The 17,605-nt window shown below is 45.0% G+C and overlaps 1 protein-coding gene across 1 annotated transcript in view; it reads right to left on the reverse strand.

Moving 5' to 3' along the window:
* Window positions 1-3,091: 3,091 nt before the first annotated feature.
* LOC123770954 (glutamate receptor-like) overlaps window positions 3,092-17,605 on the reverse strand; it is a 229,210-nt gene continuing 214,696 nt past the window's right edge. The window contains exons 7-8 of the mRNA XM_069306026.1: window positions 4,667-4,900; window positions 3,092-3,134 (exon numbers count right to left, since the gene is read on the reverse strand). Coding sequence (XP_069162127.1) covers window positions 3,092-3,134; window positions 4,667-4,900 — 277 coding nt within the window. The remainder of the gene's footprint in view (window positions 3,135-4,666; window positions 4,901-17,605) is intronic.

Raw genomic sequence — 17,605 nt, forward strand, 5'->3', positions numbered from 1 at the left:
AGCCTCTTCTTCCACGACCTCCAACACTCCTCCAACTGAGCAGAAAGACAGGAGTCCCACACTCTCTCACAGGAGGGCCTCTTCACCACGTCGGCGCCTCTTCTTCACTGTCCTGCCATCCATACACACTGTCCCCTCTGACAGTCCTGGACACAAGCTGCCTTGCAGCCTAATCTAATACTAAAGAATTAATGTCCTATTGCCACATACATAAGTAAATATTGTGGCCTAACTAGCCTACTCACACAAGGGATAATGGGAGGGAAAATGATCTACCTTACATTCCTGGCTCACGACGCCTGTCCCTCGATGGTGTGAGGTTCCCACGCTTCCTGAGTCGATCCTCGACGATCCAGGAACGTTCCACAGGTCCTCAGGTGTCGTGGAGCCTTCGCGTCGTCGCCGTTCCAATCCCTGAGATTCAGCTACCCCAATCCTGGTTCATCGATAGGCGCTGAGCTAATCACTATTTTCCCACACTCGCCCCTTCCACAAGGCGTTGCTCCTTGTCCTAGGCACGGTGTCGTCCTTCCAAAACCCTCAGTGGATGTGACCCGGTCACAGCTAGGCTTGCCCGCCACACCTTTTCAGGCCCTCAACGTCCAGCGTCGTCGCCGAATATTTTCCAAGTTTGGCACTCTTTTGCTCAATAAACTTGGTTCCTTTTTGCTTCCCAGAAGCGCGGGGGTCTCCAATACGTGAGATGGGCTGCGATAGCCTGCACTAATCCACTAAGAAAGGCTTGTATAGCCTCAAATCCTTGAGAGCTGACCGAGGTGCGTCCTCTCGCTTCCAAGGTCAGGTCAACTCTGACGTTGGCGCCGCCCGGGGCACTCGGTGACGTCATAACGGGCCCTGATTGGTCGCCCGCGACCTAAGTCGGCCAATCCGCGATCGGCTAGTGTCCCTTCCAAAAGGTCATATCTGCATTAGGGGATACTCTTTCATTTTATATCAGGGCACCAATTTCTCCTTACAACTTATAATGTAACTTCCTTCCCTTAACTGGCAGCCGGTCAGGTCGCCACATATATCAATAGACTCCCTGAACCTCAGAGAATCAGTAGGGAGAGCTGATATGACTCTTTAAGCAGGCAAACGAAAGAGACAGGAGAGAGCACCGTAACAACACCATCAGTACATTCGATATAACAAACACAATCACTGAGAGGGGTATCGACAAAATACATGCAGACTTTGTAATGCAATCCCCTTGCGAATCGCTGCCAGCAGACCTTAAGATGATGGTTCTTGAGGGAAAAAGAACCAGACTAATCCTCATCTGCTACGTAATATTGCATAGAGGCAAATAGAAGCAAACTTGGTATCTGACAGCTTCACATACTTCACAGATGGATCAGTAGACGAGCAGGGACAAGAAACCGGAGCTGCAGTTAAGGCAAGGAACTCTTTAAATAGTTGGAGGCTCTCAAACGGGTGTTCAACTTTACAAACAGAGATGCTAGCCATTCAAAAGGCTTTGGAACATGCTCTTGCTGAACACTGACAACATGTTATCATACATACAGATTTGAGAACTGCCATTGAACCCTTGCAACAAGAACACATACATGACAACATCCATCTGATAACAAATGACATATCATTAATGCAAACACTCAAACGTCAAGGCCGTCGGGTACTTATCAACTGGGGTGCTAAGTCATGTTACCTTACCTTGAGGTTACCTTGAGGTGCTTCCGGGGCTTAGTGTCCCCGCGGCCCGGTCGTCGACCAGGCCTCCTGGTTGCTGGACTGATCAACCAGGCTGTTAGACGCGGCTGCTCGCAGCCTGACGTATGAGTCACAGCCTGGTTGATCAGGTATCCTTTGGAGGTGCTTATCCAGTTCTCTCTTGAACACTGTGAGGGGTCGGTCAGTTATGCCCCTTATGTGTAGCGGAAGCGTGTTGAACAGTCTCGGGCCTCTGATGTTGATAGTTCTCTCTCAGAGTACCTGTTGCACCTCTTCTTTTCAACGGGGGTATTCTGCACATCCTGCCATGCCTCCTGGTCTCATGTGATGTTATTTCTGTGTGCAGGTTTGGGACCAGCCCCTCAATTATTTTCCACGTGTAAATTATTATGTATCTCTCCCGCCTGCGTTCAAGGGAGTACAGATTTAGGCTCTTTAGTCGGTCCCAGTAATTTAGATGTTTTACTGAGTGGATTCTAGGAGTAAAGGATCTCTGCACGCTCTCCAGGTCAGCAATTTCTCCAGCTTTGAAAGGGGCTGTCATTGTGCAGCAGTACTCCACTCTAGAGAGCACAAGCGTTTTGAAAAGTATCATCATCGGTATAGCATCTCTAGTGTGGAAAGTTCTTATTATCCAACCTGTCATTTTTCTTGCAGTTGTGACGGCTACTTTATTGTGTTCTTTAAAGGTAAGGTCTTCCGACATGAGTACACCCAGATCCTTTACATTGCCTTTTCGTTCTATGTTATGATTTGCCTGAGTTTTGTACGTGGTTTCTGTTTTTATATTTTCAATTTTTCCGTAGCGCATGAGCTGGAACTTATCCTCGTTAAACACCATATTATTTTCTGCAGCCCATAGAAAGACCTGATGGGAATAATAAGAAATAAAATTGCAGACGAAGCTGCAAAACTTGCAACTATGCGGAGAAATGTAGACATTTATATACCACAGAGTCTATCACATATTAAGAAAGTAATTAGAAATAAAACAATGCAGATGATCTACAGTGACCACAACACAGCAGTTGCCACTTCAGGATCTGTGGGATGGTACAAGAATTCAACCAACTACGAACCACTTATTTTGATGAAAGGGAGCAGTAGAACAACAGAAGTACACTTACATTGCATCAGGCTTGGATACCCATGTGCATGGGAAACAGGCTTACAGGTTCTAGAAGATGAGAGGAAATGTCAGCACTCTGGAGAAATACCCGACAGTCTGCTGGAACATTATCTAACACAGTGCACAGTTACATACCCAATAAGATTTCAACTTAGATTCAACAGAGCAGAAGAAGTTGCTAAACACATTGGACCAAATCTTACTGAAGCGACCATACAAGTCATAAATACTCACACTCCGCCTAAGTAAAATAGAAACAAGTAACACTTAGTGGGCCAGCCAGAGGCTTAGGGCCCACGCAGGAATTTCCCTGCAAAAAAAAAGGGAATTTAGTACAATTTAGTACACTGTGATACAGCGGCCCATGAGGGTTATTATTTTCTTAAAAATAGCTGCTGAACGTTCAAGACTTTGTGCTTGTCGCATGTTGAGTCTTAATGAGGACATCAGAAACGTTAGTCAGTGTTGATAGTATTCTATGCTTACCGTAAAATAACTATGTCTTAACTGGACTCAATACACAAAAACACTAATATTCCAATAAATATGCAGGATTGTTAAATAAAACTGTAGTAATTGTGCTCAAGGCACAATGTAATAAGCGAGTGAGTCCCGAGGGCCACATGCGGCCAACACGTGGTCTCATGTGGCCCTCCGCTACAGTGTTTGACTCACATTATTTATGCCATTGTGCTATTGATCTGTGGGTTGGTATAAGAATTCAACCAACTACGAACCACTTATTTTGATGAAAGGGAGCAGTAGAACAACAGAAGTGCACTTACATTGCATCAGGCTTGCATACCCATGTGCATGGGAAACAGGCTTACAGGTTCTAGAAGATGAGAGCACAAGGTATGGTATGCCAGATCTCAGTATGTAACCTTTCAAAGACAGGAATTTAAGAGATTTAATGAAAATATTGCAGCAGTGGGCGGCCACTACCTGCAGCAGTGGGTGACCACCACCTGCAGCAGTGGGTGACCACCACCTGCAGCAGTGGGTGACCACTATCTGCAGCAGTGGGTGACCATTATCTGCAGCAGTGGGTGACCACTATCTGCAGCAGTGGGTGACCACTACCTGCAGCAGTGGGTGACCACTACCTGCAGCAGTGGGTGACCACCACCTGCAGCAGTGGGTGACCACCACCTGCAGCAGTGGGTGGCCACCACCTGCAGCAGTGGGTGGCCACCACCTGCAGCAGTGGGTGGCCACCACCTGCAGCAGTGGGTGGCCACCACCTGCAGCAGTGGGTGGCCCCCACCTGCAGCAGTGGGTGACCACCACCTGCAGCAGTGGGTGACCACCACCTGCAGCAGTGGGTGGCCACCACCTGCAGCAGTGGGTGGCCACCACCTGCAGCAGTGGGTGGCCCCCACCTGCAGCAGTGGGTGACCACCACCTGCAGCAGTGGGTGACCACCACCTGCAGCAGTAGGTGGCCCCCACCTGCAGCAGTGGGTGACCACCACCTTCAGCAGTGGGTGACCACCACCTGCAGCAGTGGGTGCCCACTACCTGCAGCAGTGGGTGACCACCACCTGCAGCAGTGGGTGACCACCACCTGCAGCAGTGGGTGACCACTACCTGCAGCAGTGGGTGACCACCACCTGCAGCAGTGGGTGGCCACCACCTGCAGCAGTGGGTGGCCCCCACCTGCAGCAGTGGGTGACCACCACCTGCAGCAGTGGGTGACCACCACCTGCAGCAGTGGGTGGCCCCCACCTGCAGCAGTGGGTGACCACCACCTGCAGCAGTGGGTGGCCACTACCTGCAGCAGTGGGTGGCCACCACCTGCAGCAGTGGGTGGCCCCCACCTGCAGCAGTGGGTGACCACTACCTGCACATGTAGAGAGATACTTCTACAGCCAGCACAAGCAGGGCCACAATGGTGCCCAGCAGCATAACGATGAACGCTCCCTGCAGGTGGTCTAATGCGAGGGGCTGCAACCACTGGCTGCCCACCGTCTGTGACGACGTCTCTGGACTGTCCCCCGAGGTCCGGCGAAAGTCCTCCACCACCGTCCCACGCCAGTACTCAACCAGCCCCGCCTGGGACATCCAACTGAGGTACCTGTTGGTATAAATGCCACCTCTGTGATAGTTGACTTTCAGACATAAATTAATATCAGCTTTGGCTTTAGACTATAGTGATATTTCTTAACGTAACAGTGTTCAGTAAATCTAATTAACTCTTGTAATATTTATTAAATGGTATTTATCTGCCTGAATTAACAACCGTCAGTGAAACTCATCAAATTCTTGCAAACCTTCAGCTGAAACAGGATAGATATATAGCATAGAGATTATTAAAAGGGTAACTCAGCATAAGTGGAGCATAATTTTCCATAAACCATGGAGAAAATACAAGATATTTTGGTGAGAAATACTCTTGATGTTGAAGATTGTTACATCAGGTCATTTCACCACAGTTGCTAGCATCCTCAGTTTCTGTTCCGTTCTTTTTGAACATATGAATTATTAACCAATTTAATATACAATGTTATGAAATGATGTTAAGTCTATCTGCATTGGAACTAGGTACTGTTAAGTATGTATGTGCATGGAACAAAGTGCGGTTAAGTATGCATGTGCATGGAAAAAAGTGCTGTTCAGTATGCATGTGCATGGAAGAAAGTGCTGTTAAGTATGCATGTGCATGAAACTAGGTGCTGTTAAGTATATCTGTGCATGGAACTTAGTGCTGTTAAGTATATCTGTGCATGGAACTAGGGGTAGCAAAGTTTATCTGTTCATGTAACTAGGTGCTATTAGGTACAAGGTGTTTCACAGAATTTGATATCGTTTGAGATATAAATACCTGAGTAACCACACAGTCCAGGCAAATGAAACTAAACAGGCTTAATGTTAAGCAAAATAAATTTATTCGTCAAAATTCGAATGAGAAAGTCAGAAGTATGTGGAATTCATAAAGGATTTCATTGGTGTTCAAAATGCGCACCGCCTGTGACCCGGCCTACGTCAAGTGGGTAGTCCAGCTCCCACCACACACCCTGCAGCAGGTAGTCCAGCTCCCGCCACACACCCTGCAGCAGGTAGTCCACCTCCCGCCACACACCCTGCAGCAGGTAGTCCAGCTCCCGCCACACACCCTGCAGCAGGTAGTCCACCTCCCGCCACACACCCTGCAGCAGGTAGTCCAGCTCCCGCCACACACCCTGCAGCAGGTAGTCCAGCTCCCGCCACACACCCTGCAGCAGGTAGTCCAGCTCCCGCCACACACCCTGCAGCAGGTAGTCCAGCTCCCGGCACACACCCTGCAGCAGGTAGTCCAGCTCCCGCCACACACCCTGCAGCAGGTAGTCCAGCTCCCGCCACACACCCTGCAGCAGGTAGTCCAGCTCCTGCCACACACCCTGCAGCAGGTAGTCCACCTCCCGCCACACACCATTCAGCAGGTAGTCCAGCTCCCGCCTCACACCCTGCGGGGTGTGAATCCGGAACAATTTCTAACACACAGTTATCAGAAGGCTATTACACACAAGCTGAACTGCAGGCCATTCTGGCGTGTTTGGAGGAAGTACGTCATGACGACAAAGATGTTTTTGTATTTGTCGATAGCCGAGGAGCACTTGATTCCTTAAACAGTCGAAATCCAGTCTTCATGTCCATAGTTGAGGATTGTAAGAAAAGGATAACTGAGATACAGCTGAAAGGTCACAATGTGAAATTCATGTGGATTCCATCTCATGTTGGAATAGTGCTCAACGAGGTGGCGGATGACTTGGCCAAACTTGCCACATCAAAACCACAAGTTGACATCGAATGCGAATTCACAACGAGACAAATAAGAAGCAAAATCAGAAATATTCTAGCACAGGCAGAAGTGGCGAGGAGAGGTATAATGTATGAGGGAAGTCAAACCATGCAACACTGCATGTATGTCAGTCAAAACACCCATTTCACTTATGGTAAAAGAAGAAATGCTTGGAGTGACTCTGTGCACATGCGGCTCAGGCTTGGGTACAAATATTACTGGGAATATGGGATAGGTGTTCATGATAATGACACCAAGTGTAAACTATGTGGTATGTTAAGGTCTCATACCCTTGCCCATTATGTTCTTGATTATCCGTTGATTAATGTATATAGAAACACGGATATAAGGACTGTTCCTGAACAAATAGCCTGGATGTGTCACAACGGAAAGGTTGATGATATTCTGGAGAGATATAAGAATTTTGCACCAAGACTGTAAACTTTTATTAAATTATCTGCATGTCTCTTGCAAATTGTCTATACAGTATACCTAATTCATAAAAGTATTTGTGTGTACATCTGATACCATACTACTTGTGTAATGGAGGAATTGTATATGTTTATCTCTCAGAATGTTCGGCAATATGTTAATTGTTTGTGGTGTGTGTCTATATATTTATGAACACGTTGTACTGAACGGGGTGAGAATAGCTTGAGCTACCTCATCCCTTTGTGTGTATTTTACCTCAATGAACTTATTTAAATTTCAATTACCCTATATTTTATTTTTTTCTGAGCTCCAAACTTCAAAAATCCTTTCTCAATTATTTCATTCTATTTTTTTTTTTAGCTCAAACTTGATACTTTCTTTGGTTAGGATGGAAAGGGTTGGCCAACATCTATATAAATAAAAATGAAAATGTTCGTTTGTTCAAAATCGCTAATCTCCGAAAGTTCTTCACTGAATGTTTTGAAATTTTGACACTACGTTCCATTCGCATATGAGTGTGTTTTTATATATTTACTATATATAGATATCATGTTTGTGACAGATAAAAACATGCTTTTATTGAAAATCTGTTTTTCATGTGAGTTTTCATCTGAGGAACATCTCTGAAACCTCTTGACTGATTGCTTTGAAAATTTGACACAACATTGCATTCGAATACGTGCGTGTTTATATATACCTACTATATACATGCCACACCTATGACAGGTAAAAACATGCTTTTTTTAAAAACAGCACCATCTGTTGGACGTAAGAGCAACACACGCTATACTACACATGTTATGATTCCATTTCAATGTTTCCGATTGCATTGATGAATTGAATTTTCATAGATTTTTATATATTTTCATTTTGATTTAAATATTTTGTGTGACATTGCATTGGAACTGAGCTGTGTTGTCCGCCTCATACCCTTCATTGCATAAGTATAAGTATAGATGCAACACCTGTGACAGGTAAAAAACATGCTTTAAAAAAAAAGCACCATCTGTTGCATGTAAGAGCCACACATGCTATAGTAAATATGATACGATTCCATTTCAGTGTTTGCGATTGCATTGATAAATTGAATTTTCATAGATTTTGATTTATTTTCAATTTGATTTAATTATTTTATTTGACCTTGAGTTGGCATTAAGCTGTGTTGTTTACCATACTATTCATTGCGTGAGTATAGCTTATTTTTTTATTTTTTCATTTTTTTAATTTCGCTTTTTTAACCGTTCTTCTTATTTTTCAGTGATGGGATCATGAGGTCATTTGATGTTTCCAATTTTCTGAAGGGAACATCTGATCATTTGGAAATGCATCTGACAAGGGAGTAGGAAATAGTGGGTTGGATGAGGAGACGGGAATGGGGGATAGTGGGGAAGACGAAGGTACAGGGGAGGGGGTAATGGTGGGGAGGATGAGGGGACAGGGGAGATGGGGACAAGGGGACGGAGCAATGGAGAATGGTGAGGGAGGAGAAGGGGACAGGGGAGTGGGGGATGGTAGGTAGGACGAGGGGACAAGGGAGAGGTAGGAATGTTAGGAAGGACGAGGGGACGGAGGAGTGGGAGATGATGGGGAGGACGAGGGGACGGTGGAGTGGGAAATGGTGGGGAGGACATGGGGACAGGGTGGGGAAAATGGTGGGGAGGATGAGGGGACGGGGAAGGGGGGGGGGGGAATGACACGGAGGACTGGGGACAGGGGAAGGTTGCTGTGGCTCAGCTGAGCCACAGCAACGGATGGCCGGGTACTACTAGTTGCTAATATGGACACTGAAAGCAGACTACCGAAAGGACAGAGGCAACTGACAGGATCCTTGAAGGATCTGGCCCAGTATCTCCATACCACCCAATCCCACCATACCTAATGGACAACTTTATTGACGACCTGAGGGACGGAGACCCACATGCCTGGAGGATGTCGTGCCGATCATGAATGAAGAGAATGACGTAACTGACGTAAAAATTACCTAATAAAGAAATGGATGAGAAAAAGATCTAGTACGGAACGTCTGAAGAACACTACAAACTTCATAAGGAAACTCCAGTCTCTTAAAGATCCTATATCACAAGGGGCGTGCCTCTTCTCTCTCTGGACGTAATCTCTCACTATCCAAGTATACCACAGAGAGAAGCGGCTAAAAAAGTGGCAGAATTTGTTGACTCCAACAAAAATAAACTTATACAGGAGCTCAGACAAGCAGGAGTCTTTAGGCCACCAACAAGGGAACTGTATGAAGAAGCTATCTTTTACGTACCCCTCTGTGGCGTCACCTTGACATGGTGAGGGGCTCACGTACACCTCCCTGGGACTGGTGAGGGTTGACTTTGCCCGCTCTACTGCCCCTCTTTGGGTGGTGTACGTGCAGAAGGGCATCGCGTAGGGGCCTTTTGAGCTACTGGACCACCCGCTGGAAGGGTCGCCCGTGAGGGGCTGCCCTGAGTTGATGGTTGAGTGTTCAGGCTGGGGCGATAGGGGGAATGGGCTCTTAGTACCAGTGTGGGAGAATGGACGATGTAGTAGGACTCACCTGTTGAAAAGGGGGGAACACCGCTGGGAACGACGCACCCTTCCTGCACTGACCTGCGCTCGGCCTCCCTGGCTACCATGGTAGGTGGTATCCCTTAGTTCCAGGTCCCAAACCTTTAGATGCATGGATGACGACACGACTTCTCTTACCCAGGCTCATGGGGTGGGCGACCAGGCCGCTGAGTCGGACTGTGCTGGAAGACCAGGCTCTGTAGCCCCCGCTACAGGGCCCGGTTTGGGCCCAGACCGGAGTACTACTCCCTGCTCCCCTCCCTCCTCTGTGGTAGGGTCGAGCCCCAAGCCCTCTGTGGTGACAGCCTCGTCCCCTTGCACGGCTCCATCTCTCATTGTGACTACTGCGCCTTATGATTCATCTCTCTCTCTAGAGGTTCTCACCGCCGTCCCCGCCATGGCCGCTCTAGTAAGCTCCCTTTCCATACTAATTCGTACCATGCCTTGTTTGGTCCTGCTACATGGACTAAGTACTTTGACCTCCATCATTTAAATTCTTCTCCTCTTGACGATTTTTCCCTTAATAGTCATCTTATTGATTCAATAGATGCCCTGTTACTTTCAACCCCTCCCGTCTCGGTACATGTGTCATTGTTGCCGATTCTCAGGATGCAGCCACCCGCTTGGCGGCCTTATCCTGCATTGGCGAGACCCCTGTTCGGGTCTCCAAAAACACTCGGTTAAATGCCAGTGTTGGCACTGTTCTCCTCCCACACCATGTTGCAACCGGTGTTAGAAATCTAAAGAACTGCCACGAGGATACTAAGCATATCCTCGAAGCCCAAGGCCATTCTGTCCTCCAGGTGGACACGTTTACTCGTCCCTCTCGTGGTCATCGCCGTCAGCCCCTTCGAGTTGTGAAAATTATCTTTGATGGTAGGACCCTTCTGCCCTCTGTCATTCTTGCTGGTGCCAGATGCTCCGTTCAGGAGTATATTCCATCTCCTCGGCTCTGTAATAAGTGCTGGAAGTTTGGGCATGGTGCCCTCAAATGCTCCAGTCCTGTCTCTCGCTGTCCCATGTGTGGGGGTGAAGGTCACTTCAAGTCAGAGTGCACTTCTCACCAGGCCCGCTGCCTCAATTGCGGTGAGGCCCACCCTACCTTCTGCCATGCATGTATACATTACAAACTTGAGGTAGCCGTCCTCAACTTGAAGCACCGGGAACGTTTTTCTTTTCCTAAGTCTCGGCGCCAAGTTCACCGTCTCCCCCCTTTCACTGGCATCTCTTATGCTCGTGTGCTGCGCTCTTCCTCTCCTCATCCTTCCCTCCTTCCTCAGTCTCCCAACCGTTTCCAGGTCTTAGACCCGGACACGCCCACTGCCTCTTCCACTGTTCCTTTACATTCTGTCCCGAAGGGCCTACTTTCTGGTCCTCTGTCTGGGGTTCCCCTTCTTTCTATGCAGTCTGTCATGTCTCATGTGTCTTCTTTCTCGTCTCCCTCTGATCCTCCTTCCCATCATTCTCCTCTGTCTCTTAGCTCTCCATGCCGCCTGTCTGTGCGGGCTGATGTCCATCACTCTCCCAGAGATCATTGTGTTGTTCGCTCTCGTTCTTCTTCGCCTGTTGAGATGCTCGAGTCTGTTGCCCATTACGTTGCTACTGGGACTCCTGTCTCTTTGAGTTAGAAGCGAAAGCCTGGCTCATCTTCCTCCTCCCTGGCAGGTAAGAAGGCTTCGCTTTCTTCCTCGGCCCCTACCTCTGACTCTATCGTTACATCCCCTCCTGTTTCGGTTGTCGAGCCCCCTGTTCCTGCTATGGTGATTTCTTTGGCCCCCACTACTCTCTCGGTTGCTTCCCTTCTGAGGTGTGCTCCCCTCTTTCTGCCCCTGTTACGGCCTTAATGGGACGCAACCGGGTTCTTCTCTGATGGTATTAGAGTTTGGGTATCCGGCCCCAGGTTAGTAGAGGCTTTCAAGGGGTGAGCTCCGTAATGCAAGAAAAATAAACAGGGGAGGTACATTAAATACACAAGTTTATCACTTTCTCTCTATATATAATTCTTTTCCCACCACCATATATAAATTAAGTCACAAACGGTAAATATTACTACACAATATATGTCTTCGTCTCCCTCTGAAGATGCTGAACACTTGGCGACGCTCACTCCGTGCAGTCTTGCCTTGTTTCCTATTCCGTGGCACAACCCTCTGCAGGTACCAGGAAACTATGATGAATCTACCCTGGCCACAGGCCAGCCAAATCACAATTCCACTGGGTGCCCCGTCGTGAAGGCCCACAACCACAGTCCAGCCCGTAGCTGGCAGGTACCAATCAGCCTCGCTGTTAGGCCACATCACGACGAATACTAGGACTGTGAGCCCTAGGCAGGTGCCTCGTGTAACTCGCTGGTTACTCTCCTCGTCCAGCACCACAGTCGGCCGTCTCTTCCACCAGCCAGCCCCGGGTACGGTGAAGCCCGTCACTGCCACTCCTCAGGCAGACATTTGAACACTCAGCAGGGCTCATCCAGTGGCGGCTCACTGCTTCTACAAAGCAGACTGGTGAAGAGACCTTGGCTGCCTTGGGTAGACTGATTCATCGTACATCACAGCCATCCTAGGTTGACTCTGCGAAAACAGACACGTCATCAGTACTGGGACACTACATGGGAACTACCAGGAAACATCACTTACTGGCTTAGACACAAACGTCCATCTTTTCGCTCCATAGATGGCGTTCACTGTCTAAGCGCTACCTCACCAGAAGTCAGCAGCGGCTGCTTCATGAGCCGACTAGGACAGGAATCCAGCGCCCATTGCCAGCATATCCCGTCATCACTAGATGGCGTTGTCCATTTCGTGGGGGTTTCGGGAGCTGACTCACAGATTACGTTGACGTCACTGCTCCGTGCTCCGACGATGGAGTTGGGTTCGTAACAGCCCCTACTCCTTCTGATGTCCTTGATCGCCCCTCTCGGTTGTCTCCTCCTCCTCCTCCGGACCTTGCTCGCCCTCCTCTGGTCTGTCCTCCCGCTCCCTTCCCTCCATCCTTACTCAGTTTACCCATGCCCCCTAACCCTGACTTTGCTGACCCTGATCCTGATCCTGCGCTTTTTTAACGTGCTGTGTTTTTTTTTAACCTTTGTTTCTTCATTGTTCTCTGTTGCTGTCCTTTCTCTTCTTGTCGATGTCTATTCTTCAATGGAATATTTGTAGATAATATGCCTACTTCTATGAACTCCAACTTCTGATTTCACAGATTTCGTCCCCTTAGGTCTGTATCCAGGAGCCGATGCTTGGTGCTCGTCCTGGTCGCTTCCGTGGCAATTCCTTTCTCTCCCCACACCCCAGCTTTTGCTGGGGCCCGTAACTCTTCTGCTCTCTTGGGATTAGAGATTTACTTAAACTTACGGATTCTGCATGTGATTAGCAGTAGATAACCTCAACAGCAGTCAGGTGAGTAGTTATGCTTCCATTCCTTGGCCGTGTCGGGAAAAAGCATAGAAAACTTCCTCTTAGCTTGCCTGCCAAGTACAGAATAGAGGCCCCAGCTTCCCAGCAACATAGTCAATTGTCTTTTGTCTAGGAAGAGACAGGTGCCTAAACCAATGAAATTGCCGGACTCATAACTGCCCAATCACAGAGTACCACTTGAACTGCTTGGGTAAAGTGGAATTTCCCCAATAGGTAAGAAGTGTAGAATATTCCAGACTAGGGAGTTGTGTATGACCTGATGTATGTGGCCTGACCTGTGTATGACCTGATGCTTGTGGCCAGACCTGTGTATGACCTGACGCATGTGGCCAGACCTGTGTATGACCTGATGCATGTGGCCTGACCTGTGTATGACCTGACGCATGTGGCCTGACCTGTGTATGACCTGACGAATGTGGCCAGACCTGTGTATGACCTGACGCATGTGGCCTGACCTGTGTATGACCTGACACTTGTTGCCTAACCTGTGTATGACCTGATGCATGTGGCTTCACCTGTATATGACCAGTAGTAGGGATGACGGTCCACAGGTGATATTTTGTTTTTGGGCAAATATCATGCGTGAGAGTCAGGGTTTTCAGGTCCAATATCCTGCGTGAGAGACAGGGTTTTCAGGTTCCAATATCCCGCGTAGGAGTCAGGGTTTTCAGGTCCAATATCCCGCATATGGCTTCGTGTTTTTCAGGTAATTTTTGTCAGTCACAGATTTTAGAAGTTGTTAAAGTTCTTATGATGAAAATAATGTCATACGAGTTTGTTAAGAGTTCTTATGGGAGAAATTCAAAATCGTGTTTATGAGCCAGGGTTTTTCAGGTAATTTTATCAGTTACAGATTTTAGAAGTTGTTAAAAGTTCTTATGATGAAAATAATTTCCGAGACTTTAGAAGTTTGTTAAAAAGTTCTTTTGGGAGAAATGCAAAATCGTGTTTATGAGCCAGGGTTTTTCAGGTAAAATTTGTCAGTCACAGATTTTAGAAGTTGTTAAAAGTTCTTATGATGAAATAATGTCATACGAGTTTGTTAAGAGTTCTTATGATGAAATAATATCATACGAGTTTGTTAAGAGTTCTTATGGGCAAAATTCAAGTCAATGATGTGGAATTAAGGAAATTCTTATGATGAAATAATGTCATACGAGTTTGTTAAAAGTTCTTATGATGAAAATAATGTCTTACGAGTTTGTTAAGAGTTCATATGGGAGAATTTTTTCAGAGTTCCTACCGATAATAAACAGATATTTAGGCTGTATATGTTTAAGTTGGATTCTTACTTAGAAACTAGTATATTGCTATATATCTGAATCATTTCACGGCCTTCCCCCTGCATCTCCCGCTCATACCTCACACCCCCTCTCTCTTTCCCCCCCTTACCTCACAATCTCTCGCGTCACCTGTGTTTACTTTACGCCGATAGCCGGCCAGCCAGACGCCGCATGCAGGTCACCTCTTTAATCTTATCTTATCTTCTCCATAATATCTGGACCGTCCCTGTCCTTCATTTTGATCATTCATAGTTCCTTTTCATTAAACTAGTCAGTTTTACATATATAAACAAAGTCAGGGTCTAGCTCACGTTCCCGCCTTAATTTTACTAATACATCTTCTTTAGTATCCAATCATTTTCTTCGAGATTTAAAACACAGCTATTTCAAACGTATTAAAATACAATAATTTTATTATCGAGCTCCAGCTCCTGTCACCGCCTTAGTCCCCTGTCGTATAATGAGTACTAACAGTCCAATCCCTTTAAAATTTAAAAATAATCATATTTCAATCGTAGTTCAATACAGTAATTTAGTTACCAAACTCTAGCTCTTGTCCTCCGCCTTAGCTCTCTCTCGTATCTTCGTTAATACCTATTGAAATTCATCCAAATTTCTACCCTCTGTATTTCAGACATAGTTTAGTAAATGCAAACAGTTACCGAACTCTAGCTCTTATCCTCCGCCTTAGCTCTCTCTCGTATCTTCGTTAATACCTAATCAAATTCCCTGAAATTTTAACCCTCTGTATTTCAGACACAGTAAATAAGATCAAGTCAGTTACTGAGCTCCAGCTCTCATCCCCCACCTTACTTCCCTCTTGTGTCTTCGGCAATATCCTATCAAATTCCCTGAAATTTATACCTCTGTATGTCAGTCACAGTAAATAAGATCAAGTCAATTACGAACTCTAGCGCTTGTCCTCTTGTCCTCTGTCCAAGTTCACTCCTGTAAATTCACTACTATCAGTCCAAATCCCCCAGAGATTTAAACACCCAACTACATTTTCAGACATAGTAAATAAAAGCCAGTTCAGTTACCGAGTTTCAACTCTTGTTTCCCGCTTTGCTCATTTTGTACAAGTTCTTTATTATCCACCTAAATCACCTGAGATTTAAGATCACCTTACTTCTAACGTAGTAAAATTAATCTGGACATTAGCCAAGCTCCATTTCCTCTGTCTTAGATCATCGAACATAAATATATCCGATCAAGTACCTCTCCAGCCTAACTCTTATCAGAGTAATCATCTTACACTTTCCCTCCCTTACCTTCTCATCCCCAACGTATCCAAACCTTCAATAATCATACTGTATTTGCATATTTTCTCTATATTCAGGTGTGTTCTTCACATTTTTTTTTCATGTTTTCTGTGTTCACTCCATGTTCTACAAATGTTCACAGCAAGCTCAGTTCAAATTTTTTCACCTGTTTTTCTCATTTTTTTCTGTTTTCTACCATTTTCCCCGTATGTTCATTATGTTTTTCATGTACATCATATGTTCTCTGTACAACTTTTATACTCAGTTTTCATGTTCTCAATGTTCTTAGCTTGTTCTTCACATGTTCAGTATTCATTCTTTGTATTCCCTATGTTCTTTATCATGTCTTCATTTTCTCTATAAGTTCATATTCCCTGCATGTTCACTCTATTCATCAACTTTTTCTTACATGTTTTCTGTGTTCACCCTATGTTCACTGTGTTCATTCCCTTACTTAACCCTAATTTTTTATGTTCTTTGTTTCTTTAAACCAATTTGTTTCTTCCATTCACTAACTAGTTCTTTGTCAAATATTATCATCGGCATTACAGTTCCCTCAACAATTTTAGTCACCCAGTTCTATTTGCAAAACTATGTCAAAGTAATTCTCGTAGTCAACTTAATACTTCTACCAACCCCGTTCTTAAACAAATCTACACTTTATTCAGTTCCAAATTTACAAAGACAAACCTTTCTTGTAACTTCTTAACTAAAAATTACTTGTCAATCAACCAAAGATAGTCAGGATTAATCTCATTCACCACCGTTCTTAACTAAAACAACCTTTCTCTTAGCTAAAAATAGTCAAATGAATCTTTCCGACACTGTTCATAACTAACTTTATCCATCGTCATTCAACTAAAAATAGTCTTGTTCATCATTTCGTAACAGCCATTATGTTTTCGTCAAGTAAGAAAATATAGTCAAAGATATCTATCATCGTCGTTCTTAACTGACATTTATACTTTGTGGAGCACTAAAATAGTCACTGTCGTCATATTTTTTCTTGTCTTTCCTCAACTAAAATAGTCAAATGTAACTTTTTCAACACTTTCGTAACTAAAATTATATGTCGCTAAGTAAGAAAAATAGTCAAATGTAACATTTTCAGCACTTTCGTAAAAATTATATGTCGTTAAGTAAGAAAAATAGTCAAAGGTGCTCTCCGTAACACCAAAGTTACTCTTCAAGAAATCAAAGACACTCTTCAATACATCAAGGACTTACTCAAAGACACCAAAGTTGCACTCAAAGACATCCTTTGAGACATCAAAGACATCCTTTAAGACATCAAAAACACCTCTCGAGGCATCAAAGACGCTCTTAAACACACCAAAAGGCACTCTTCGAGATATCAAAGTTATTCTTCGAAACATAAAAGTTGCTCTGTAAGATATCTTCGTTCATCAAACTTATTCTCAGAGATATCTAAAGTTATTCTCAGAACAATCAAAAGTTATTCTATGACAACAAAAGTTATTCTCAGAGCTACCCAAAGCTATTCTCAGAGTCATCAAAGCTATTCTCAGAGTCATCAAAGTTGTTCCAAAAGACGTTAAAAGTTAATCTCAGTCATCAAACTTGTTCTCAAAGTCATCAAAGTTAATCTTAGAGTTATCAAAGGTAATCTCTAACTCACTTTTGTTCATCAAAGTTGTTTCAAAGACATCAAAGTTAATCTCAGAGTTATCCAAAGATATTCTCATGTCCACAAAAGTTATTCTGAGCTATCAAAGTTAATCTCAGACATCTTCGTTCATAAAAGTTATTCTAAGAGCTATCAAAAGTTATTCTCAGTCATGATATGTTATTCTCTAAGTAACCTTCCGTTCATCAAAGTCATTCTCAGAGTCATCAAAAGTTATTCTCAGAGTCACCTTCGTTATTCAAAGAAGCCTTCTGAGACATCCTCGTTCAACAAAACTGTCCTCAGAGCCATCAAAAAAGTTAAATACAGTCATCAAAGTTATTCTCTAAGTATCTTTTCGTTCATCAGAGAAGCTTTCTAAGACATCTTTGTTCATCAAAGTTGTTCTCTAAGACATCAATGTTGTT

This window comes from Procambarus clarkii, chromosome 56 (assembly GCF_040958095.1).
Source record: "Procambarus clarkii isolate CNS0578487 chromosome 56, FALCON_Pclarkii_2.0, whole genome shotgun sequence".
Taxonomy (NCBI): Eukaryota; Metazoa; Arthropoda; class Malacostraca; order Decapoda; family Cambaridae; genus Procambarus; species Procambarus clarkii.